This window comes from Neolamprologus multifasciatus, chromosome 22 (genome assembly GCF_963576455.1).
Source record: "Neolamprologus multifasciatus chromosome 22, fNeoMul1.2, whole genome shotgun sequence".
NCBI lineage: Eukaryota > Metazoa > Chordata > Actinopteri > Cichliformes > Cichlidae > Neolamprologus > Neolamprologus multifasciatus.
Window position 1 is genome coordinate 14,382,161 of NC_140459.1, and position 25,528 is coordinate 14,407,688.

General features: G+C 40.2%; 4 protein-coding genes across 5 annotated transcripts; 1 reads left to right on the top strand and 3 right to left on the bottom strand.

Moving 5' to 3' along the window:
* Positions 1-368: 368 nt before the first annotated feature.
* Positions 369-8,329, bottom strand: LOC146493151 (hepatoma-derived growth factor-like). Its single transcript, XM_085148181.1, has 6 exons — positions 7,874-8,329; positions 6,009-6,085; positions 5,722-5,860; positions 4,393-4,551; positions 4,164-4,322; positions 369-2,976 (listed from the first exon to the last, which is right to left on the bottom strand). The coding sequence occupies exons 1-6, from the start codon at positions 7,958-7,960 to the stop codon at positions 2,956-2,958; spliced, it is 642 nt and encodes a 213-aa protein (XP_085004307.1). The 5' UTR covers positions 7,961-8,329; the 3' UTR covers positions 369-2,955.
* Positions 8,330-10,690: 2,361 nt separating this feature from the next.
* Positions 10,691-15,960, top strand: prcc (proline rich mitotic checkpoint control factor). The gene is made up of 7 exons (XM_085148177.1): positions 10,691-11,817; positions 11,907-11,954; positions 12,574-13,059; positions 13,321-13,413; positions 13,593-13,739; positions 13,881-13,946; positions 14,427-15,960. Exons 1-7 carry the CDS (start codon positions 11,506-11,508, stop codon positions 14,511-14,513), a joined length of 1,239 nt encoding a protein of 412 aa, XP_085004303.1. The 5' UTR covers positions 10,691-11,505; the 3' UTR covers positions 14,514-15,960.
* A 200-nt stretch (positions 15,961-16,160) lies between these two features.
* Positions 16,161-19,026, bottom strand: mrpl9 (mitochondrial ribosomal protein L9). The gene is made up of 7 exons (XM_085148179.1): positions 18,810-19,026; positions 17,744-17,903; positions 17,523-17,647; positions 17,380-17,433; positions 17,193-17,294; positions 17,021-17,104; positions 16,161-16,776 (listed from the first exon to the last, which is right to left on the bottom strand). The coding sequence occupies exons 1-7, from the start codon at positions 18,882-18,884 to the stop codon at positions 16,507-16,509; spliced, it is 870 nt and encodes a 289-aa protein (XP_085004305.1). The 5' UTR covers positions 18,885-19,026; the 3' UTR covers positions 16,161-16,506.
* A 1,858-nt stretch (positions 19,027-20,884) lies between these two features.
* On the bottom strand, positions 20,885-24,808 carry LOC146493154 (transmembrane protein 272-like). 2 transcript variants are annotated; one of them, XM_085148184.1, is made up of 6 exons: positions 24,431-24,805; positions 23,859-24,011; positions 23,727-23,769; positions 23,567-23,617; positions 23,277-23,468; positions 20,885-21,976 (listed from the first exon to the last, which is right to left on the bottom strand). In XM_085148184.1, the coding sequence occupies exons 3-6, from the start codon at positions 23,767-23,769 to the stop codon at positions 21,726-21,728; spliced, it is 537 nt and encodes a 178-aa protein (XP_085004310.1). In that variant the 5' UTR covers positions 23,859-24,011; positions 24,431-24,805; the 3' UTR covers positions 20,885-21,725. The 2 variants fall into 2 exon arrangements, with proteins under 2 accessions (XP_085004310.1, XP_085004308.1); XM_085148182.1 differs by lacking the exon at positions 23,859-24,011 and having other exon boundaries at positions 24,431-24,808.
* Between the last annotated feature and the right edge of the window lie 720 nt (positions 24,809-25,528).

A 25,528-nucleotide genomic window follows, 5' to 3' on the forward strand; every position in this document is an offset into this window, starting at 1 on the left:
CCACAGCCTTTGGGGCCAAACCGCACAGAGAGGCTCTGCGTCAGCAGCAAATTATTTGTGGCAGCTGCATAGAGACACAAAACACGTTCCATTGTTAATTTCCTGCATTTTTTTAATCAGACAATAATTAGATGTGAAACAAGTAATTAGTTTTAGTTGTTCTGTAAAGTTACAGTAGCCTTTCCCATGCTCTGAGCTCAATTTAGAGCAACAGATCCCACATAATACTAGGTTTTCAGCAGGCACTGTACTGACTCAAAAATAGACAATCCTGATCGTTAAAACCAAACACAACTAATGTGACTGTTTTAGGTTCTTACCAGAAAGCTGATACTCTAGATTAGTTTAAGTAAGGCAGAAACAAGTGGTTTTTTGTAATCAACATGTTTATTAAATGGTCTGGCAACTACAATAGTAAACAAAGCAGCAGATTAAGATGAATGGCAGCTTCCAAAAGTAACAGAAGGCTACCCCCCCCCCCCCCCAAAAAAAAAACAACAACAACAACAAAACAAAGTTTTACACTTTAATTCCAAATTAAACTTTTGAATAACCTCCAGATCCGGCCTTTGACCATTTTAAGGTTTTTAAATCAGCGGTGTGGCGATGGGAAGGTGGCCATCTTCGACACAACATTCAGAGCTGAGCTTTCCCTTAAAAGTTCATAGTGTGATAAACTATCAGCTAACGCTGCTAATTACATGAAAGAACACTGAAGCGATGACGATGACATCCAAATGGCGTGGGTGAAAGGGCCCGAACCCCTTGGGATACTGTTACAGTGGAAAATAACACCATATTCTGAACATGTCGTCTAAACAGATGTTGGAATAAAACACGTCACAACTTTGTTTCACAGTCAAAATAATAAGACCACTGAAGTAAAACAGATTAGTATTCCAGTTAAGAGGGTGGGAAACCAAGAAAAGAAAGTCATAAACTGAAGATTTACAAATGGTTAACTCTCTGTATTTACCCATATTCAGTTTCTTGTTTCTTTCAATGAATCTCACGTTGTGCAGTCCAGATCAGCGACTCGTTTCGAAGGTGTCGAGAATACATTTCTGAACACAAGGTTTTTTTCAACAGCTTCAAGCAACAGTGGAACTACTATAAGCTAAACATGAAATCACAACATGAAACTGAGTTTTAGAAGACTTTTCCAGATAATTTCCACATGGAGGGGTGATGCCAACAACCTTTCCCTTGCAGTCATCACCACTGCTCCACATTACCTTTAAGGCTCAATTTCCCCAGATAAGGTTTAAGCCTACACCAGCATTTTTTTCTAAATTTTTTTCCAAGTCTGCCACTAGAATTAATCAATGTTTGGGAAACCTGATGCTAAAGTTTAAAGATTCTGCTCAGACAGAACATCACTCAGGAATGTCTCCTTACGTAAGGCCTCAGTCACACAGGCCTAGGGACAGGTCGGTAACTCCCAAGCAACCTCCGGTCACCAAGAAGAAACGTGCACTCTCTGACCATTTGGCGAGAGGTTGGAGCTACCTGATATCAGTAAACAACATGGATGAAGCTAACGTGGAAGTGCCCTAAATCTGCATTCTATCTGAACTGTAATTACAAATAGACTTCTGGTCCTATTGAACAGCTTTCTGTCTTGACTCTTATGTTCATGGCCTTAGTCACTAATTCTAGATCTGTTAGAATTACAATTAATCCCTCCTTGTGATTCATTTGGTTACTAGCAGATTACCACAGTCTACTGTAGTTTGGGAGGGAGACACCGAGTTGTCTGCAAACACTTGCCAACTAATGGTTCTGCGGAAGTGAAACTTTTTGAAAGTTTGACACAAAGTGGAAATGAAGAACGTTCCGACTTCAGAATACAAGTTTGCACCCAACATTTTTGGGGAACAGTTTCTGAGTTGTGTTTTACTACAGCTACGCAACTAGGTGACAAATGTCTGTAGACAAGTTGGCATCTTCTACACAAGTACAGCAACTTGAGAGCACGCAAAGCAGGTTTTCAGTGCAGCTCCGTATATTTCTTTGCAATCAGTTTCACCTTGCAACTGCCAGCAACTTCTCACCAAGTGATTGGGAATACACATTTAAGTGGCTGCCAGATAGTTGCCAACTGGTTTCTAGGCCTGCATGACTGAAGCCTAAACTGAGTAGCAGAGGGGGCTAAATTTGCTTTTCTCAAAAGGGGTTTACATAATTAATTCCACATATGGGTTCCTGTGAAATGAATCACGTACTTTGGTCACTCGCAATCAAGCATACACACCGAAACAACAAATGTTGTAGGGCAAAACAGACAACGATTAATGGGGGCAGAAAAAAACACAAACAAACAAACAAAAAACCTCTGAATATTCAATCATATTTCCAATGAATGAATAAATGATTTAAATGAGGCTGAAAAGCTAGGTGATACAAATGGAAGCAGTAAAATTATGAACTTAAGCTAAGAGCATTGATGAAAATTTGTTCTGTCGCCTGTACAATATCTACTTTTTAAAACCATCAAATGGGAGCATTTGTCAAATAAATGTTTTTTTCCTTGTGATTTTAATGTTTGTTTGTTTCTTAAATTTACCATATATTCAGTGTTTATCCCCTCTAAGCTGAAAAATGTTTTGACACCTAGCATTCAGTCGTTGTAATTGCACTTAGAAATAAAAAATATATACACACCAAAATCCCATTTATAAATGAGCCCTAAAGTGCTCAATTCAATTGTTTTGAAATCAGATTAGCAAACTTTTTCTTTCTGGGATATATGATATCCCAAAAAATGGCAAATGAGTATTTGTTTGTCTCTCAATACAAACATTTAGGTTGTTTTTTTTTTTTTAATTTATTTGTTTGTTTTAAAATTCTCTTATTAATTAAACGGCTGAAATCTGGCATCCTGCAGGTAATTGTGTTGATGCTTAAATTCCAGAGAAAAGCGTCAAAGGTTCGTGGTTTTCTTCTGAGTCGATGTTAAGCGCTGTCTGTCGCAGGCTGTGGGAACAAGAGGGAAAAGCAATTAAAGAATTTATTTCATTTTATTTTCATCCACCGCCTGAAATTCAAAAAGACGTGGAGAATGTACTTTTAATATTACTGATACATCAAGTTTATTTAAAATACATGATGGTAAGCACTGGCTTTTTATATTAATAATTTTTTGTGTGTAGACAGTTTCCTTAACTAATTTTCAGAAGTTTCAGAACTTGTCCACATGTTTAAAAAACAAACAAAAACCCCCAAAACAACAATACACTATATCGACAAAAGTGCTGTTCCACCAAAACAGTAAACCTACAGCAGCTTCTCGGCAACAAAGCTCCCAGTGCACAGGTTTTGTGCTGATGTTAACGCCAGAGGAGGTTTAATCTCTGAAGTTACTGAATCAGCAGAGCGTTTTATGCACTCCACATTCAGCAATCTGCTCTCCATCTTCACATGACTTAGCTGCTGTGATTCTTAAACACTTTCACTTTGCACTTATACAACTTACAGTTGATTGCAGAATATCCAGAGAGGAGGAAATTTCACAAATTGATTTGTTGAAATAGTGACATCCTATTACAGTACCACACTAATTCAGTGAGATCTTTAGAATGAGCCATTCTTTAACAAATGTTTGCAAAAGCAGACTGCATGACTACGACATTGACTTTATGCACTTAATGGCAGTTGGACTGAAAACACCTGAACAAAAAGTACCAAAAGTACGTGAAATGAGGAAGAAGGCACATGTGGACTTCTTTCTTGTCCACGTGTAAATGCAGAAACTGGCTTTTACTGCTATATAACAGCGTTTACATGTGGACAAAAGGCCACAGCACATGGAAACAGCTACGTTTTCATGTGGAATGGCTTCAAGTTTTGCTGGTGTTTTGGTGGCTTCAGAAAAGTTTCCATCTTTGTCCATTAAACACCTGCCAAAACAGACAAACTTGTTGAATTATTAGTATTCTACTTTGTTTTTTCATTGTTAATTTATTTTGATTCAGATGGTCTGAGGAAGGCCAGGTATGTTCAGGTAAAATTGAACTGCTGACACATTTTCTTGGCCGAGCACCTGCCCCACTTTTTGATGTGAATATGCATGTATTTTTCCTCTCTTATGAAAAAGCAAACTCACCACGAGTCCATTTTAAGGGATGTTTCCCAGGTAACCAAAATGAATAAGAGGGTTTTACCTTCTCTGCTGCATTTTCCTGGGCCTCTGGTTTCGACTCACTAGGAGCAGTCGCCTTGGGTCCAGCCACATCGTTGAGCTTGGGCTCCATGTTAGACTGGTTGCCGTCTACTTTAGAATCACCTTCCGCTTCTGAATCCTTTGGCCGCTTCGGAGAGGTCTATTAAAAGTTTGATAAGCATCAGACAGCTTTACAGTGAACTTGGACTGTGAGTCAGGTTTAACCTCACCTCTGTGGACTCCTCTGCTTTTCGTTTGGTTCCTCCCCTCTCATTTTTCTCGTCAATGACCAGGGCTCCTTCGTCCTCGTCACTACTGCCTTCTGCATCTGCTTTTTCTGAACTGCCCGTATCCCCTGCTCCTTCTGATGTGTTGTCCTTCTTCGATGACTACAGGCAAAGAGTTGCACATTAGTGAAACATGGGGAAACTAAGTCTAGATCTATCCATCAATGGCAAGGTGTGACAGTATCACTAGTGACGTAGTAGAGGTTAAACTTCCAGATAAACAGCTGAGTGAGCTTTGAGAGTAACTGATAAATGGTTACATTACATAGTTTGTCCAGCAGAGTGTGCTCTGATCAGTGTCATTACAGTTTTGTATTTTTTATTTGTATTTTCAGTTGTGCTTTCAACTCAATGTGGTTTCAGTTCATTTTCAATGAGATTTAGTTGCTGTTTAGTTTTATTGTTTAATTTATTTTTTTAGCAGTTCTTTTTATTAGTTTCAGTGCTAGTTTTAGTTAGTTTACTATAGCATGGGTGTATTTGGGTATTTGTCAGATTGTAAAATTTAATAAGTTTAAAACAACACAGTAATACACAATGTTAAAAATCCCTGAGACATTCCAGTATCAATGAACAGTTGCACCAGAGCCTGTTTGTGCTTGCTGAGAGGACATATTTCAGATTAAAATTAAAAGATATTTTCTCTGTAAAATGCCATTTCAGTAATTATGCACATAACATTGTTTCACTTTTCATTTATGATATTTTTTCACACCCACTTTTAGTTTGGCTTTAGTTACTTATAATAATCTTTGCTCTCACCCAACTCTGTAGCAGTCCTTCTTCCCAAATTACTTCCGGAAACTGTTTACATGTTGAAAATAAATTCAGCAAACCAAAACAAAGCAGCAAATGTGGCCGCTGAACAGGCGGTGGTGTAGAATCAAACCAGCTCTTTGTGTTTCAAGCCAGTTTAGAAAAACATCCCGCTTATGCCATTTCCCCCTTTCAATATTCTCTCACACAGTACAAACCACAAACCACAACTTGTGCTGCTGCTTGCTCGTCTTTGCCACTCATTGGGCAGAGCAGACAGAGGTGCGCCTTTGGTGGGAGAGCCAAAGGCGCACTTACAGGTCACAACTGGCAAACCCTTGTTCACAAAGTCACTGGATTTGTGGGCTATAAAGTCGATAATCCCCAAATTGGCAACAATTAGATGAGCTGAAGTGTGATAATCACTGGTATGAATCAGCAGGTGTCCAAGCTAAAATAGGATACATCAATCAACACAGTGTAAATCTAACCTCAGTGGCCTTCATATCTACTTACCTCGTAGCCTTCATGCGTGACCGTGGGGTTGTTCTCAATCTCCCAGAGTCCCTCAGCAAATCCTTTCCTCTTGTTTGCTTTTCCAAACTTCTCCTTGCATTCATCATATGGGGACAAATCCTTGGCCCCCAGGAAGGCCCTACAACAGTCAATTATTAGTTTTTTAAAATAAAATATGTACACACCCCTTTTTAAAAAAAACTTTTGACAAATGATCCAAGTTTCTTCCCATTTTGCATCCACGTGAAAAAATTTAAAAGTGACAACATTAATGGAAAAATACTCACGTCTCATGTGTTCCAAAAAAGAACACTTGGTACTTGTTTGAAGGCGACTTTACAGCTCCTTCGGGTAACTCGTCAATCTGTGAATTAGCAACACAGCTGTTTTAAAAGGAAAGCTGGCAAAACCCCCCAAATCAATCACCTCAATACTTTAATAAATACTAAAATTATTCTAAAGTTAAACGATAGGCAAAAGAGTTAGGTCATTTCTCTATAAAACCACAAATACAAACAATAGTAATACTAATGCGCACTGTTACACAAATTTATTTCATCATAAAATAATGCACCGTATATAAGAGTGGAAAACTTGTGCAAATGATGCCTTTAGGTTAGATCCTGGATAAATACTCCAAATAATTCATTATGAACAAACAGTTTAAACAGTAAAGCTAAATTAGGTTCAAAGACCTGCAAATTCTTGTAGAGTACTAAATAACAAGCAGTTTTTGAAACATATTACACATCTTGATGCACCCACAAACTCCCTGGAGAAAGTTTTACTGTTTACCATCTTTCAGCACAGTGTTTGGCTCGGACATGCCAATTTTTTTACATGCTTTTAAATTAGCACAGCACTAGCAGCGGCACAGGTAATCACTCTTATGATAGACAATCGTGGCGTGGCTCTGCCTCTGCCACACAGGCCTTTTGGCATCCCCAGATAGGACTACTGTGTCAGGATAGGTGGGGCCGGGCTTATAGCCTGTTGACATGAGGCAGGGGTGATAAGACCGAGAAAAAGGAGGGAAGATGCAGAGATCAAAACAGATACTAGGTGGTGTAGTGCAGATTATAGAGCATTTCTTTTTATATATTTATTCTTTAAATGAATGAACAGTGATTTTTTTAAAGCAGGTAGACACAGTTAGTTGACTTTTATGAATGGCTGCTAAACCAAAGGGCAGAAACACTGACTGAAAACTGCAATCTAAGTTTTCCTTTTCAACTGCACAAGACAAATGTGGCTGATGGGATTACATGCTGCTTCGCTTTCACATTTTCCTGCTTCAGCTGTAATGCAGCATGCACAGAAATAACGTATTGGTTGCATTAATCATCTTTTATTTATTTGGTATAAAGCATGACTTAAAAGTGCTCCAAGAGCAGCTTTTCCCTTCATTTTCTCACTTTTTTCTTTTGAATGACAAGGAAAATGCTGACCGCAGTGCCAGTTAGACATTACGTTATAGTCTTACGTGACTATTTTTATTACCATGGAGCATTTTTTTTAACGTAATGGAACTAATTTCGACTTTACGAGTTGCTATCTCTCGAAACGTTTGGGCAGGCGTGTTTACAAAGTACCACAGTATTTGGCTTCACAAGTAGCCATTAGTCTGTAAAGCAACAGTTAAAAAGAAAGGGGGGCGGTTTGAACTTATATTTAGCGAGCTGCTAACTCACAAAGTGGCTTAGTAGCAGCCCATCTTTGCAGCGAAGCACACGTTAACGCTGCATACGACATGACCGTTAACTAGTAATCAATGCTGTGTTACCACAGTGCTCGTTTTAACCGTTACAGCTCAAAGTTAGCCTTACAAGGCCCCTAGGGACGAAAAAGACCAGCACACAAAAGGCGGCAAAGAGCAACTGGCAAAAACATTAATATTTTGTTAGCCCGGGAGGTTAAAGAGGTGTCTACTCTGCGATGAATCTCCAGAAAGAAATTCGCAGTGGTTTACAGTAGGCTAGCTGTATGTATGTGGATGGTCGGCACCGCCGCGCTAGGCTAACTCGTGCAGCTAGCGGCTGTTACAGGCCTCGCAGGTAAACAAGTGATTGGAGCCGAGCGGCTAAGGCACAACGAGATGAAAACCAAACCCCTACGCTGGAAATGAGATATGCAACGACGAGCGCTTACTTACCCTTGCAGGCCAGTGTGGATAGCCCTTCATCTTAGCAAACACAAGATCTCCGGGTTTGTATTCCTTTTGCCTGTTGGACCTCGGCATGTTGAAAATGTAAGATGTAAATATGTGCGTGAGTAACTAATGTGGTAAACTATCCGTAGTCGTCAAAAACACCTGCAGCAAGCAAGCCAGGCAGGCGACGGTTTGTTATCCAGAATAAAAATCAACCCCAGGCGCGGAAAACTGGAGCGGAGACACGGCGGGTAACGCACTTTTACCACGACGTGGGGCAAATATACAGATGTGGTCTGAATAGTGTTAGAGTTGCTATGACTAAACGCGGTAGTGTAACTATCTCGTATTAGCGCTTTCCCACAAGCCGCTGGCTCGTCCCTCGGACTATTTGGGTTTGAAATTGAAACCCGCTTCCCCTTGCAGACGCGCCCCCTGTACCTGAAGCGGCACAGCGCCCCTGCTGACCGAAGCACCACAGTAATTAACTCACCTAAAAGCAACACCGACCACTTTATTAGGTACAACTGCTCGTTAGCGCAGATATTTAATCAGCCAATCACATAACAGCAACAGCTGACTAAAAGACAAGAAGCTGAGCTGGAGGAGCTCAGCACATCAGAGGGACAGCTCATGTTGAGCATTTTGGAGACAAAGTTAGAGAAGCAAGCGTGAGATGGTTTGCACATGTGAAGATGAGGGTTGCTAGATATACTGGACTAAACATTTGGAATTTGGAGCTGCCAGGCAGGAGGAAAAGAGGGACACCTCGGAGGAGCTTCACTGATGTAGTGAAGGAGGACATACAAGAGGATACAAGAAACAGGGTGAGAAGGAGACAGGTGATCAGCTGTGAGAACCCAAAGGGAGCAGCCAAAAGAAGAAGGGCTTGTCTGAATATTTCAGAAAAAGCTGATATCCTGTAATTTTCCTATACAAACATCTCTATGGTTTACAGACAATGGTCTGAAAGAGAACAAATATCCAGTGAATGGCGCTTCTCTGGATAGAAATGCTTTCAGCTGATTGCAATAGAAACTCAAATAACTACTTGTTACAGCCGAGGTATGCAGAAGAGCATCTCTGAATGAACAGCAACCTTAAAGCAGATGGGCTATAGCAGCACCTAGCACCTGGAAAACTGAGACTACAATTCAGACTTCACCAAAAGGTTTTTAAAAGGGCCATGCTTATAATGTGTTTACAACCTGAGGTGATTTAATAGGGAACTTAACTAAGAGTTAAATATCTGGTTAAAAACAAGTACAAATGTCCAAGATAATTAGTAGTAAGTAATGATGGGTAACTTAATTATTTTTCTTAATCAACCAGATTCAGGGGGTTTCCTATGTATTGACATTTTCGATCGTCCACCAAGGAGGTTTTGGCTTTTGAAAAACAAGACACCCACTAGGACTGTGATTTTTAACAAGTGGGCTTTAACAAAAGCTTAACCTAACCAGGACATTTTACAAACTTTTGCTAAATCAGATAACACAGGCACTCTGACAGGCTCTAAATTCTAATACAGTTTTTTTCAAATCCTTCCACTGGGTAAGACCAAGAGCCTGTGCAATCTTATCATCGTTGATGGCAGATGTTTATCTCACACTTGTGTAATGCTGGCCTTGGTGGTCACACTGGTGATCCTGTGAAGGTCTTATTCAGCACAACTGTGGTTCATACTACAGCACATCTTAGATTAACCAAAAAATGTAAAGAGAGATTAAAGTCCTGTGAACATACCACAGTGTTCAAATTTAATATGACTAAAGTTCCTGTAGTGCAAAAGTCTGAAAGAAAAACTCTTTCAGTTAGTTCAACAAGCAGACAGCTCCACTGTCACATTTTTAATTGAAGCTTAAAGGTTTAAATCCTGTTTCTGACTTCTAGCTAACATGATATTTCTCATCCAGTTCTTTGATAGGCTTAGACCATACCACATGACAATCAATTAATCACCCATTTGATGATGTGAATATTATTATGTACACAGTTTGCTGCAATTTTGTGATGTGCATGGGTAGACAATGACAATTGTCACTAACCCTGGAGCTGGGTTAGCTTGGAGAGGCTAACCCAGCTCCAGGGTTAGCCTCTCCAGCTAACCCTGGAGCTGGAGAGGCTGCACATTGAGCATTTCTCCTCCACTCACCTATTTTTACTCCAGGTGTGTTAATATGAATATACTGCATTTCATGAGCTTTTGCCTAGTTTGCCTTTTGCCTGTCATGAAGTGTCAGTTCATGAATAAAATTGAAATAAACAATAACATTACTGTGGCTTGTTCTTCTTTGTCTTGTTTTGGTTGCTCCCTTTCGAGGGTCGCCTCTGTCTCAATCTATCTTCCTCTGTCACACTAGCCTCCTGTCTATCATCCTTCTCTACACCCATGAATCTTATCTGAGGTCACTGATTTTCTTTTCTTTCTTTTTTCAACTTTATTGTTTAAAGACTGTTTTGGCATTTTCTTCAGAAGGGCAAGAGTAAAAGAGGACAACATGTATAAATGCTCAAGTCTTCACTTTTTATGATTTCTGTATAATTTTGCTGCTCTAAGTATGTATACATTTAAAATTACTGAAGCAGAACAGTTTACTACAAATCTAAAGCAAAAAATACGAATATTTTAAAGGTTGACGGCAGTTGTCGGTACAGTCCTGATAATCAAAAGTATAGATGTGCTTCGAAATCATATTGTTTCCCTATTCGAGCCATATGGGCGATAGTGGTCTGAAGTTGTTTAAAATGTGATTAATGAAGCGGAGAAGAGGAAGAGCATGTAATACTGCGGTGCGAGGGTTATGATGTGGAGAGGAAAGTTCTGCAGAATAGATTGAAGGAGCGGGGAATTGGGGAATTTAATCTGAAGAGTGTGTTGGAGGGTAGTAGGGCACAGGTGAGAGAACTGGTGGGGTTTCTGGAGGATATAGGTGTTTATGAAAGAGTGTAGGGTCTTTTTTTTGGTTTTGTGTTGTTTTTTGGATACAGATTGTAAGCTCACTGTCTGACCCATACTCCGGAACAGTAGGAGGCGGTAATGCTCCTTTACGTTGGTTGCCAACCGCCGTTAAACACACAAAGAAGAAGAAGGAGGAGGAGAAGAAGAAGAGTGTTGCGCAAAAAGCTGCGCAGTTGTCGCATTTTCGATCACGAACGATGGAGGCGAATGTTTTGATGGAGCCAAGGGACTAAACGAGCTTATTTTGTTGGCGAAACAACACAGTAAAGTTGCGCATTGTGATGTGAAACAACACAACTGCTGTTTTATTTATAATAGCACTTTTAAGGAGAGCTGATTTTTTTTTCTGGAACACAGCGGTCAGCTAGCTGATATCGTTTGTTGCGGTGGCCTAGCTAACACTGGCTAGCATTGCGAACTTGGACAGAGCTTTAAGTCAGTCGTTTCATTGCGGCGACCCCTTTTAACTCCCTGCGCTATATTCTACTACAGCTTCGCTCGGCTTCATGTCGTTATAATCGCATCTTTAGCGATCAGAGATTCCCTTACCTTTTGACAGAAGTCAGTTCGTCGGATAAGCCAGTGTGAGTACGGCTTCTTGCGATCAAGGAGAAGAAGTTATCCATGTCCACGAGTTTCTGCAGATTGCTCATCTTTAATAACATTAGCAAACATGTCTTTAGTCGCCTATGGCAGCAGTGATGAGAGTGACTCAGAGGAAACCTCCACCTCTGCTGTGCCGGAGAGCAAACCCAGCGCAGGAGGGCTTTTCTCACTCCTGCCTGCTCCTAAAAAACCGGTATCGGCAGGAGGGACCGAAGGGCCAGCCAAGAAGACAGCATTGATCACTGCAGTAGAGGATAGCTCATCAGCCGATGATCCAGATCCTCAGCCATCTAAGGGAAGCTTATTCTCCAGCCTACCCAAGCCAAGGAAACGGACAGAGCCCGTCAAGATCACCGTGCCGCAGATCCAGAGGCAGGATGTGAGTACTGAGCTACTTCAAGCTGTTTGCTCATACCTCTTGTACAAAATAAGGTTTTAATTCATCATCTGTAACCCTGTTGTTCATAGTCAGACTCAGATGATGACGAACCAGCAACGAAGAAACTACAAAACCAGGTAAGGATATCAGACACATGCAGTTATGTGAAGTTTATTCCACATTCCCAAAAGGTTGATTGTGTTCATTTGGACGTAGCGTTTTCAATGGGAGAAAACTTTCGTCACATGAACACAATCAACCTTGTGGGAATGTGGAATAAACGTATTTCTGAATGAGATAAAATGGTAGTAAATAGTAAAAATACAAAACAGGCATTGATATAGTCCAACATACATATATACCAGTGAGGCACCAATGTTGGTGTTGGGGAAAGGTCCCTATGCTGTTTCTTGAATAAAATGTTACCTCAGTGTAATGAGTTTGTAAACATGTTATAGGCTTGTGTACACAAAATCTAAATGCTTATTTGTTATAAAATACTGCAGATTAACCTGGCTTGCACAGTGGTTCGCATGTAAATACACGTTATATGATTTCTAGCTTAGATGTAGGTCTGCCACTTCACTCTTCTCATTGTTTCTATTCTTTAATTGAGGTTAAAATTAAATAAAAAAAAGTAGGAACCAGTGACAAAGAATATCTTATTTTCCTCAGATTTCATAGTGTAACAACATTCTCCTGTGATGTAGCTGCCATTTCCTCTCTCTTTCAACCCATATCTCCTTTCTCTGTCAGGGTGCAGGTACAGGCTTGTCCTCCATTCTGCCACAACCCAAAAACCTGACAGTGAAGGAGACGGACAGACCTCTGATCCCTCATTCGCTAACTAAACGGCAAGAACCGAAAGCACCCAAACCTGGAACCCCTGCGCATGGTCTTGGTTCTAGTGCGTCTCCCTCCGCCATCAAAGCTGCAGCAAAATCAGCTGCCCTCCAGCTGGCTAGACAGATAGCTTCAGATGACCAGGATAATGAAGAGGACATAACCCCACAGAACTACTTTTCTCTAGGCGAGAGCTCTCAACCTCTACCTGCAGTCGTCCCCAGCTTGGACCCTGAGCCAGGAGCCCTTGCAGAGCCCCTTCCTTTTGCAGCTCCTGATGAACCGGGGCAGTCGGATGCCCCTCTCGACTTTGGGGGAAAACATGAGACAAGTGGCGCATGGGGAGGTCAATATAATGAATATGAACAACCCATAGCGGGCCCAGAGGCTTTTCCTCCGGTAATAATGACTTTATACTGTACATATGTATCAGATTCATGCTGTTAACTTGAGTCATTATGTTCAATTAGATGATGCCAGCTTATCCTAATAAGTCATAAATCATGTTAGTTCAGACAAGCCTGCATTTCAGTGTTTTCCAGTTAAGATAAAGATATCTTTTAAAGTATGAATGCTGTGTCAGACTCTCAATTACAAGAGTCACAATGTAGCTAACATGAATGAATTATATTGTTATCCTATGTCTTTTTGCTTGAACAGGGATACTACAATGAGCCATATTACCAAGATCCCAACCCGGGAATAGCAGAGGCTGAAGAGCCCGGCAACTCAGCCATGTTTGATGATGAAGCGGTAAGAACTATGCTACTTGTGTGCCTGATTTTTCTTATTTGTTATCAGAGCAAATTCTATTATTTACATAGACTGATTTTTGTACTTGTGCTCTCTGGTGTTATCATTGTTTTGTCCTCAACTAGAGGCTGTTAATTAAGAAAAGGTTTTGGTTAACCGGTATTTTCTTTGTCCTGCAGTTCATGCGGCTGCAGGGGAAAAGAAACAGGGGCAAAGAGGAGGTGAAGTTTCTGGAGATCAAAGGCGACGACCAGCTGAGCGGCAACCAGCAGTGGATGACCAAGAGCATGACCGAAGAGAAGCAGCATCGGCAGTCCTTTAGCAAGGTGACCCGATCGGCTCGCTTCCTCTTTTGTTTTTGCAACAGATTGTCCTATGGTCCTCTCACTAAAATGTTGATGATTTTAAGATGGAATATTTTCATAAATTTTTTTTTGTAACACCTGCTTTTCTTTACCTTTCCACAGAAAAGAGGAGAACAACCTACAGGACAGCAGCGACGCAAGCATCAGATAACTTATCTCATCCACCAGGTGGGTGCTGTTAAAACGCACATTGTGCATTTGTATGATGTCAATTTCATTCAAGACTTTGTAGCCACAGTCCAACTTCACAGATGATTTTTCTGCTTGTTTTGAAAGTGAGAGTGGAAATCTGCACTCTGTGCGGCATGTGTAGACATGTAATACTTCTGCTTGGTGGCCTGTTTGTACAGAGCTAACCTAAAGCCTAGTTGTCACCTGCAGTGTGCCAGTGATTAGCTGCAATAAGCTGCAAGAAAGAAGCCTGCACAAAGGATTAGGAAAAGCTAAATAGTTGCCCTTATCTCTGCCAGAATGCTAGTGTTAGCTTTGTTATGCACAGGTGTTCCTTCTCTTGTAGTCTGACCCGGAGTAGGTTTGCATACTTTACTGATCCCACATGGTTTAGCTCACCGTAGCTGCATCTCTTGTCTTCTTATTGGAAATCTGTTCAAATAAACAACATTTCTTACTTTCCCTGTTGTTTCACAGGCAAAGGAACGTGAGCTGGAGCTGAAAAATAACTGGGCAGAAAACAGGTTAACCCGCCGACAGACCCAGGCCAAATATGGCTTCTAAACATCATGACTGTGGACTGTGGTGGCATACAGAAATTAGAGTAGAGCTTTCCAAATATACTTCCACAAAGAGGGAAAAATGTTTAGAAACAGTAAGCATACAGTCTGGATACAGATTTTCCTTCCTGCCCTCCATCCTGTATTTGTGTTGACCTGTTAATATTCAGTAGTTCTGTTGTTTGACCAGGTGTTATTCTTATCTCTAAGATCCAGCCACAACCACTACACTCCCCATTCACTGTCATTTATATTACATAGAGGCACTATACTTATGTAACAGTATTTTTAAGGTACTTTTGCTCAGTCATTGGCAGAACAGATGTAAAGTGACTCTGAAGTGGCCATTATTCTAAATGTTTTTCCTTTGAATGTTTATGCTTCCTGTTCATGTTGTACTTCTTTGTGATCTACAGAAACAAAGGTTTGGTTCTCTGGGAATGATGCAAGTTATTAATGAAATCTGGATGTTATTCATTTTAAACAAGCTGGAGTCACTGGAAAGCTGTGACGTGTTACATATCTGCACACAGGATCGACTGTTTTCTGATAAACATGTACTTGCTGCAGTTGCTCATTAGTAATAAGAAGTTTGCTATTATATAACTATGATACCTACTTTTGTTTGTAAAAGTTTGATTTTTCTTATTTTTTAATGTGTGTTTCGTTTTCTTCCACTGGAAAACTGAAAAAGACCAGAGAACCAAACATGAACGTCATTGTCTTCTTGCTCTGAGGAAACATTGAAGACTATAAATCAATATGATTTTTAACATGGTAGCAGCACCTGGTGGGCGGTGCTAAAAGCAAAACACCCACCTTAAAAATGAAGATTACATTCATTTTTTAACAGTTTATATGTATTTTTTTTCTTCTTTTTAAACTTCAAATTTTGGGGGGAAATTCAGTGATTTGTTCAACTTTCTCAGATGGAAAGCAGTAAAAATATGCTTTTTATATCTCCAGACTCTATGTAACTACATTTTGTCTTTACCAAAGCAATAGTCAAGCCTCCACGAGTCCTCTGTTCTTTGTCCCGACAGCAGAAGTGTTCAAACCTGAGCCAGTTTTCCTCTAAATGCAATACATTTCATACACCTTGCGTTGTCAAACTTTAAATGTGAACTCTTATCAGAAAACAACTTATCAGAAACAATTACACAATCTGATCTGCCTCAAATACTACAGCTAAATTCTAAACACGAGCAGAAGAAAGAAGCTGACAGGCTGCTCGTATATTACGCCGATGAGACGGGAAAATAAATTGCAGAGCTTTGATTTCAGCAGATCTCATGCAACGACTTGCAAACCACACAACTGTATTGGCACTCCACTAACATGACAAACAGCATTCCTCGGAATAATTTGTTTGTTTTTGGTTCACCATTTACTTTTGTGCATTGTCGAGTTAAAATTAATCAATAAACTTTTGATTTTCCTGACTGCTTACACTTTGTATGTCTATGGGCAGTTTTCATTATTGCTGCTATCACAATAATACTCATACTGCATACAGTAAAACAAACTTTCCCACTCAAAGGTTTCCTGTGTAGCTGCTGATCCTGATGGCTCTTTACCAGTTTTGTGTTATTTATTCTCATCCTGAAAACTGATTTTAAAAACTGTTATAAATATTGTGTTTTAAAGTGTGTGGACTCTCCCTTAGATTTAAGGAGCCTGGTCATTCGGGAGGACTCGATAGTGGAGATGCTACACCTCCACACTGCCAGTATACTTCCTCCTGGGCAGGAGGCGACCCTGTGTCAGACATAGGACACACCAGAGAGAGATTATACCTCTAGCTGGTTTGGGAACCACTCCGTATCCCTGGGAAGTGGATGAGGAGAGGGAGGAGTGTTGGTATCTGACTGCTGCCCCGTTTTTGAACAACTGTTCAAAATAATCAGAATGTGACACTGAGCAATTTTAATAGACAGACAGCTGTTGCTACGCACACATGTGCATTACAGCCAAACATCATCCACATTTTGAGTCCTTTAATCTTTTTTCAGGCTTCCACTTGGTGGCGCTGTTGTGTCTGCCGTTGTCTGTGTAGCTGCAGCAGTGGATCCTGCAGGCCCTTCACCAGCCTCGGCCTCTGTGTCAGAAACTGCCTTTAAAACGGCGCCCTCCTCATCAGCAGCTTCTGAATCAGCTGCAGCTGCCTGCTGCCGCTTTTGGGCTTTCAACTGCCGCTGAGAGCTTGCAGACGGATCCTCGTATGGGAACAGAGATATGGGAACGCGAACAGTGTCCAAGCCATTAACCTGAAAGAAATAACATAGAAACATGAGCAGTGTGTTATCTGGTAAAACAGCAGTCCAGAAAATAAATAAATAATGCATAACTAAGGGTTTATTTATTATAAGAATAATAGGAAAACAATTGTTTTTTTGCAGCATGGAGCTTACATGGAGTAACTACAACTTCTTTCTGCTGCAAAGACACAGTACGAAGCTACACTTGGTGCAAAAGGTTGCCCACGAGATGCACTGATATAGTTTATCTTACCGTGACATCGCACCAGTAGTCACCTACATCCTTAATAGGTTCAAATGGAAGACTCAGTGCATGAGATGGCACCACTATCCCCAACTATGGGAACAAAAGCAATATGAATATCTTATCTGGTTAACAGAATTAATTAGAAACATGGATAAAAACTGAGTCAAAGGCATCACACCTTCTTAGCAAACTGTCTGCAGACTACTTCTTTATTGAGCTGAAACTCCTTGGAGGGCATTCTGTTTATCTTTAGCTTGGAGCATTTCAGGAGCTCCACAGTCTGAAAACAGAAAGAAACCCCCGTTAAAATCTTTGTTTTAAAACTATTTGTTGTACTGAGCAAAAGCGCCTGACATGAAACTTACCAGTTGTCCTGTGCGGGTTTGGATTCTGTCTCCTGCTTTCCCCTCACGCAAAAGCTGTGTAAACAAAAACAAACAAAGGTGATGTTGACTACTGCTCTTTAATACATTTGAAATATATGATGGAATATAAATGGAGTACACACACGTAGCTCTTCTGCAAACATCTGTTTGTTATCTGGTGATGGATACACTGCGAGGCCTTGAGGCAGCAGCTTGTTTCGTCCAACAGACTTTCTTACAAACACGGTGTCTCCTCGCCCGCCGAGCTCTGTCACAAAAAAAACAAAACAAAAAGATGTTTTCATATTACAAAGAATTTTAGAAAACACATCGTGACTAGTTTAAACTTCCTTGTGATACTCACTTGGTACTGTCTGAGTCAGGATGAGCTCCATCTTCTCCTTAGGAGCATGCTTGGTATCCTCGACCAGCTTGTAGATTCTGTGTCTTCGAGGGTGAAGCCTCGGTGGACTCCCTACTTTGGACAAGGGCACTTGCCACCATCGCTCCACCACGACTGTGTTCTGCAGAAACATCAAGCAACCACACGTGACTTTACACATTTTGAAAGTGGACTCTAGCTTCTGTGATACCAAGGTTGTTAAATATACATTCATACATATATATTGCTTTATCCCTCAGGTAATCTTGCCCAATGATACTTCAACATGAAGATTAGAGGAGCCAAGGATCAACCTCCAACATGACTGTGAAAGTTCTCAGTCATCCAGGTCATCATAGTCTAAGGAATCTGGAAAGAAAAGCGTCTGGACTTCAAGAAACTTTAAGAAGTCCAGACGCTTTTCTTTCCAAGCTCCTTACATCAACCACCAACCTTCCAATTGTCACATCCACCCACAAAATAAGTGAGCCAACTAATAATAACTGTAATTTGTACATTCTGAGGATATTTTTATGTAAATATTTTTAACAACAAGAAATTAACCCTCTGCCCATCAAAGATCTACCTGAAAATAGTGCAGAAGAAAGACACGCGTATTAATGGGCACTTTGCTAAATCTCTCAAAATAAAGTACATTCAAGGCACGTAGGTGGGTGTTTAGATGGTTTTTAGCATCTATGCTTCTTGGAGTCTGTATAACCTTAACAAATTGACGGATCTAGCACAAGCAGGTTTCTAGATAATTTAATTGCCTCTACCACAATAGCACTTCAGACTTAAACCTCTATGAGAGTCGTGCTTAGTGTGGGTTTTCTGTATAAAATTGCATTTATTTTATCGGTATGTCTCAACCCAGTTTATTATAAGCTAACTAAAAGTAGTTGGTGTCAACTTTGTTATACAAAATCTAAACAACCTGGTAGAGACTACAAATCTCTGTGCTTTAGCACAGTGGATGCACTGTGCGGGCTAGAGCACAGAGATTTGCGGTAGTGCAGGAGAGCGCAGAGCCCCTGGAAACACCGACCTGAGCAGCAGTCAGAGAGAAGCTCCTGGCGGCAGGCTGGCCGAGCAGAGCCTGGAGGACGAGGCGGCTCCACATGCTCCCACAAATCAGAGGTAAGTCTTCCTGCAGCAGTTTACCATCAGTTTATCTCCGGTCTCTGTAAACTCACCTCTAGCCTATCTGCAGCATGCCTGACAGCGTCGCTTGTTGTGTGGCATAGGAGGACCCCACCAGCGGCACAGAGGACCAGAAAAAAGCCTGACTTAAAATACCTCAAACTCAAAAAAGAAAATAAAAACGTAAATGTAAATATGGATAGAACGCAATAACACAAATATTCGTCATATGATTCATTATATTTTTATTTTAACGTGTAAAGACTGAACATTTTGCAGGCAATCATTTAATCAGGCAATATTAAAAGGCAATCTGTTCGTTCAGCGGCTCCCTTTTTAGAGGTCGCCTCAGGATCGCCTGCTAGTGCTGTATCGATACCAAGTAAGTGCATTGCCAATATTGCAGATACAATACAGATACCGATACTTATAAAGGCAGTTTATGTAGGATAAAGCAATGTGTCATGATTTATGAGATTAATCATTAATCTGTAAATTATTAACACATTTTAATCAACAGTAACCTTTTTACTTAATTTGTACTTTCCACAATAATGATTTAACACAACAAAAGAGGTTTTTCACTTTTTCATGTGTTTTAAAACTTTAAAAGAGTTTTTTGGAGATCTAGAATGTAAATGTTCTTGTCTCCAAAGGAAATTCTTGTTCTCAAACATGTACTCTAAAAAATGTCTCAACATTTTTCTTGCGACTGTCACGTTTATCTGCTTAAGTGACTTCACCCCCAGTGATGGACTAGTCGTCCCTCTCGTCCCCAGACTATGCTTCCTAAATAGAAGATGTATCAGTCAGATTAAATAATTTCTCCAAATATTCCTTTCACCGCACTACAATATCCTCAGTTGAAGTCAGCAGCGCTCCAAGGGAAACCCCTTTCCTCTGCTGAGTCGTGTCACATTTTCCCAGAATCTCTTAGAGGCAGTCAGAAAGTCTTTATGCCTCTATGAGCTGAAGATCTCACAAACTGGGGCCTCTGCCAGGTGCTGCCAGCACAATGCCACTAAACACTGAGGCGCACCAGGTCTTTCCAGCATCACCACCTGCCACCTGATCCAAGTCACTACCGGGTAGCTATCAGTTGACAGCTTAGGTCCTCTCTTCACTTGTGTCCAGAACATACTGCTGCAGATCTGGTGATACTACTAGAAAATCGATCATCGACTTGTGGCCTACGGTGTCCTAATGCCATGTGCACTTATGGACACCCTTATGGTTGAACATGCTGATCGTTATGGACAAACAGTTTTTTCACACAAGTCCAGTAACAGAACACCACTCGGGTTCAGATCAAGCAGACCGTTTCTCCCAATCATGCCGCTCCAGGTCTCACTGTCATTGCCCAGATGAGGATTGAAGTCTCCTAGTAGGACGACAGGTGGAACCCAGGGACTCCAAAAGGCTGGGTACTCTGAACTGAACTCTAAAGTGCAGACAACAGTCAGCACAGGTTCCTGTACCCAAAGGCACAGGCAATAAACCTTCTCTTCTGGGAAATTCTCCAATCTTAATATTAAGATACCCACAGCAGCTTGCCACCTCTCACCAAGACCAACTTCAGAATGGGACAGAGTCCACCCCCTCTGCAGGAGACTGGTTTTTGCAAAAGCATTATTGTATTCATCAAGGCAAACCTAAATCAAAACAAAAGGGCTATTCAATTTTATTGTAAACAACATTTAATATTATTCTTGCAATACAGACTTCAGTGTAGTAGATAGTTAACAAAACCTAAGCAAAAGAATAAAAATAAAAAATATTCTCAAGGTTGTTTTCTCAGTTGTTTAGAATACACTTACTATATAAAGCCACTACATTCACAGAGATGCCTGGATACATGCAAACACCCACAAACAAAACACACTGGACCTAGAAATATTTGGCTTCTACATACACACCCTATATACTGTATGTAGGAGCACCAGCTCGAATCGCTGTAATTGACCTCCATTTTTGTAAAAAAACAACAAAACAAAACAAAAAAAAAACAGGGCCCACAGTGTGTTTTTGCTGGATGCGATGACAGTTACACAAGTTTTAAGCTCAACACTCTGAAAACTTCTGAACCTGTGAGGAAGTTTTTCCAGCCTAATTTGCCATAAATCTAAATCATATTAATCTCATGCTACATAGAAAGATAACACAGATTGTTGAGTATTTTCCCTTTTCAAAAACCATGCAAAAAAACAAAAAACAAAAAAGCTTTTATTTTCAAGCAACACTGTTCGGTTAATTCTTTGTGCACCATACTGAAATGCACTAAAAATGACTCACAGAAACATGGCAGAGCTGAAAATAAAGACACAAAATAGCAGTACCACCAACATTTTGTTAGATGCTACTGCAGAGTCACTGACAGTTTTTTTCTGGTGCAAACAGGAAGTTTCACACTCATAGTGGTCGTGGTGGCGTGTAAAAGGGATGTGATGTTTCAGCAGTTAATAGGTCTGACTTCATCAGCGTGTGGAAAACAAGAAGGGCTAAAAAAAACAAAAAAAAAAACAAAACAAAAAAACCCCCAAGGTGCTGCAACATAAAGCAAACACCTTAAACTTTTTGGTGTATGGTGCAATAAGCCACCTTTATTTATGGCATTTGGGAGAAGTCTGCAGAAAAACAAAAATCAAGTAGCCTTTTGGAAATGTGCTTTTTTAAACACTCTTGTTTGCAGCTGCAGAGGAAAGCTTTAATAACCCTCACAGTGATAAAACAAAATCAATCCTCAGAAAGAGGATCAAAATCTGCATCACTGGCCAAAAGACAATTTCCTTAAATACCCGAGGACATAATCTGGGATTTAAAATCACACATCACCAGCAGACTCACTTATTGCACCATAGAAACTGCCTCGGTTGGGTATCAAGTGACGTCTAGCACACATAGTCCTGCAGCAGATCAGCATGCCGAAGCAACAACCACAGAAGACAATGAGACCCAGTGCGACCCACACCAGTGTAGTGACGACAAACGCAAACTGGTAGGTCACCTTGTGGCAGTACGGAGCTTTTCCAGGTAAGTAGTTTGGAGGATAGACAGAATAAATCCAGCTGCTGCCTGTAAGGTGAAGACAGACAACACACAGGGGGAAACACGTCTTCAGTTCTAAGTGAAACCTTAACAATGAATTCACTTTAAAGGTCGCAGCAGCAACAGTATGAACTAATTCACTGTGTTTTTAAAGGCTGTGGTTTGGTCAGATTTGATTGGCAAAGACAAATAACCCACTGTCATCTGTTTCTTGACCATGGAAGATACTATGTGCTGATTCGTTACACACAATTACATCACCATTTTTTCCAAACTGATCCGCAACTCAGTAAAAGTTACAAAAACATTTTACACGATCCTTTAACTAAGCATCATGAAGCAAAATGTAAAAAAAAAGGGGGGGGGGGAATTGTTGGATTGTTACTGATGGATGTGTTTGCAAGACAGAGTGGTTTCTTATTTTCACCACAAATATAGATTCACTGAGCCTTGAAAACCACACATCGTGTGCACTGGTCTCTGATATCTAATAAGGAAGGGTGTAAGTATATGTGTGGCATTACTAGGTTGTGAATGCAGCATTTTCTAAGTTTCTTTTTGTTTTATTTGCTCAATGCAAATAAGATTAAATACTTCCATTTCCAACATTAACAATTTTACTATAGATGCACTCATTAGACACATTATTATGACACAAACAATGTGGTCATAAAAGGAAAGGACATGCTCAGTTTGAATTAAGAAGTAAAATGTCCCCTACACCATTACAACGTCTTGATTAGTAGAAATCAAGGCTCGTGATGCCAGGCAATATTTATCCATTTGAGTTCCTGTTCTTAGCTGACAGGAGTGGCATCCGGTGTGGTTTTCTGCTATTGTAGGTTTGACATTCAAAGATGCTCTTCTGCATAACTTGGTTTTAACTAATGGTTATCCGAGTTACTGTTGCTTTCCTATAAGCTTGAAGCAGTCTGGTCATTCTCCCCTTACTTCTGGGATCCACGAGGTATTTTTTTAGAGAACTGCTGCTCACTTGATATTTTCCTTTTTTGAATAGTTTTCTGTAATCCCTAGAAATACTCAAAAGACCAGCACATCTGGCACCAACAACCATGCTGTATTCAAAGTCACTTAAAATCACCTTACTTCCTCATTCTGATGCTCAGTTTGATTTTGACCAGGATGTTTTAACCATGTCTACATTTCTGAGTGCACTGAGTTGCAGCCATATGATTGGCTGATTAGATATTTGTGATAACAAGCAGTTAAAAAGTTGTATCTAATAAACTGGCCAGTAAGTGCACGTGAGTTTTGTGTCTAATTTCATGCAAAATGAAGAGTTCAGAAAAGTTTTTTTTTCTCACACCTGCTATGAACCAGGCAAAACTGAAGATGTGAAGAACTGTCATACAGGCTGTGGACAGGACGTGGATCGCTCCATCATCAAAGGCGCTGCTGGTGTAGGTCAGAGTCAGTGAGAGGATGCTGTTTGCCCCCAGCACTATCAGGTAAATGGGGATGTGGGGCTGTATGGTGCAACTTGTCAGGTGCGTGGCCCCTGTGATGCAATAGAACAACCATATAAGATCATCATCAATCATAGGCAAAATGCTAAAGGTGTTGTTTTCACTAAAGCTGTAAAATTAGTAAACCCACCCAGTCCAATGGCTGCTATCATTACCATCCACCAAATAATGTTCACCACCACTACAAAAACAAAAAAGGAAGAGAAAGAGGGTAAAGGACTGGTTTAACAGTAAAACAGGTAAAATTATGAAAAAGTGAGACAAAAATGAGATGCAGAAACTAATCTAACCAATTCCTGTGACTTGTGAGGCAGTTTGAGGCTTTAGATCCATCTGTGGAGAGAGGTTAATATCTACAGTCAGTAGATATTATTGTCACAGCCAAAACATGAAGAGGAAGCAGAAGCAGAGCTCAACGGTACCTGTCCAGTTGTGAGTGGAGCCTTTTTAATCTTCAAGTATTCAGAAAATAAGAGGAGAACTACACGAGTTGCCGTTAGCTACTTCTTAGCAAAGTGCAGGATGTTAAGACATACACGTTCGAGCCTTTCAGCGACTGTTGCAACACTGTCTCACTAAGAGGAAATAATGATAAAAATCAACCTCTGTTGTCTGACACTGTTTACGTGCAGTTTGTTAAGATTTCCTTAAGACAAACTAGTTACATGAAATCCTTCCACTGATCTTGTAAACCATACTGTTTCTTAGATTAATCATATATATAACATAAAATGATTTACATTTTATATTTTGAAGTGACATAATCGGTACATGTTAAATCATGAAGCAGCACAAGGGCTAGGTCATTGTAAGCCACAGGACAGCTATGTGGTGCACACAGGAAGATCAGCTTTCCTGTTATAACTATCAGCTTTTTCTCGCGTGCAAATAAATACCGACTGCCACCTTCAACTATCAAACAGTTTTTGTACAGAAGCTGAACATTAAAACTGTGCTTCAGAAAGCAACAAACATTATTAAGGACTCATCTCACCCTCGCCTCCATTTCTTCAAACTTCTGCCTTCAAGCAGATGATACAGGACACTAAAAACACACGGCAACAGACTTTTAAATAGTTTTTTTTTTTTTTTTAAACACAGAGGGAATCACCACCCTGATGCTGCTTTAAAACCATATGTTAGCACAGGGGTGGGCAACTCCAGGCCTCGAGGGCCAGTGTCCCTGCAGGTTTTATATGTGTCCTTGAACCAACACAGCTGATTTAAATGGCTAAATTAGCTCCTCAACATGTCCTGAAGTTCTCCAGAGGCCTGGTAACGAACTGATCATGTGATTCAGGTGTGTTGACCCAAGGTGAGATCTAAAACCTGCAGGACACCGGCCCTGGAGGCCTGGAATTACCCACCCCTGCGTTAGCACCTTGAATTACAGACTGTATGAGATTTACTTTATTGTTATTTATTTTCTTTCTTATTCATCTCTTATATTATTACTCTTACTTTTTAACTACAGGGAAAACCATTTTTTAAGCAGAAGTGCAACAAATTTTGTTGTACATCATTTTATAGAAGGACAAATAAAGTAACCTTGATCGTATAAATGGTGTCAAGACTGGGACGACAAAGCCACCAACACTAAAATATTTGCCAGACAAAGATTGTCTTTGAATAATACAAGGTATTCTGTTGATTTATGTCTTTTTGCTCTGAGCTTTCAACAGAATATTGAATATTAGAAAAAGTTGATTAAAGTGAGTTTAATCTTTATGGCTCACTGGCTACTTGTTTTCAGTTTAGAGTTTTAAGCAGCATTTTAAAACCACTGGTGCTAAACTGGGGATATGTTCTTATCCCTGAATTAAAGGTGAAGCCCAGCAATTTATTATTGCACTTTTATACAGGTGAAGTATTTAGAAAAAAACTGTTTAATTTTTTTAAACAAAACAAAATATTCAAAGGCTTGCACAAGGTGCACCCTTTTAAGACTGTAGGACCAAAGGATCAAATTCCAAATAAATCCAGGAGCCTACATTACCCATGATTCAATGCCAGCACCAAACGTTAAGCCTGAGATTGTGGGTGATAGAGAGTGCAGTTGGCGGTACTGCTCCTTATTTGCAGAGATGAGAAT

Coding starts and splice junctions, on each gene's coding strand:
- LOC146493151 (XM_085148181.1), bottom strand. CDS start 7,960: ATGCCGAGGTCCAACAGGCAAAAGGAATACAAACCCGGAGATCTTGTG. Junction 6,086..7,873: donor ATCCACACTGGCCTGCAAGG/GTAAGTAAGCGC, acceptor GCTAATTCACAG/ATTGACGAGTTACCCGAAGG. Junction 4,323..4,392: donor AAGCAGAGGAGTCCACAGAG/GTGAGGTTAAAC, acceptor AACTTTTAATAG/ACCTCTCCGAAGCGGCCAAA.
- prcc (XM_085148177.1), top strand. CDS start 11,506: ATGTCTTTAGTCGCCTATGGCAGCAGTGATGAGAGTGACTCAGAGGAA. Junction 11,955..12,573: donor CGAAGAAACTACAAAACCAG/GTAAGGATATCA, acceptor TTTCTCTGTCAG/GGTGCAGGTACAGGCTTGTC. Junction 13,060..13,320: donor GCCCAGAGGCTTTTCCTCCG/GTAATAATGACT, acceptor TTGCTTGAACAG/GGATACTACAATGAGCCATA.
- mrpl9 (XM_085148179.1), bottom strand. CDS start 18,884: ATGTGGAGCCGCCTCGTCCTCCAGGCTCTGCTCGGCCAGCCTGCCGCC. Junction 17,648..17,743: donor CCTGACTCAGACAGTACCAA/GTGAGTATCACA, acceptor TTTTTGTGACAG/AGCTCGGCGGGCGAGGAGAC. Junction 16,777..17,020: donor ACTACTGGTGCGATGTCACG/GTAAGATAAACT, acceptor TATTTCTTTCAG/GTTAATGGCTTGGACACTGT.
- LOC146493154 (XM_085148182.1), bottom strand. Junction 23,469..23,566: donor GATAGCAGCCATTGGACTGG/GTGGGTTTACTA, acceptor ATTGCATCACAG/GGGCCACGCACCTGACAAGT. Junction 21,977..23,276: donor TTTTGCCTGGTTCATAGCAG/GTGTGAGAAAAA, acceptor TTCACCTTACAG/GCAGCAGCTGGATTTATTCT.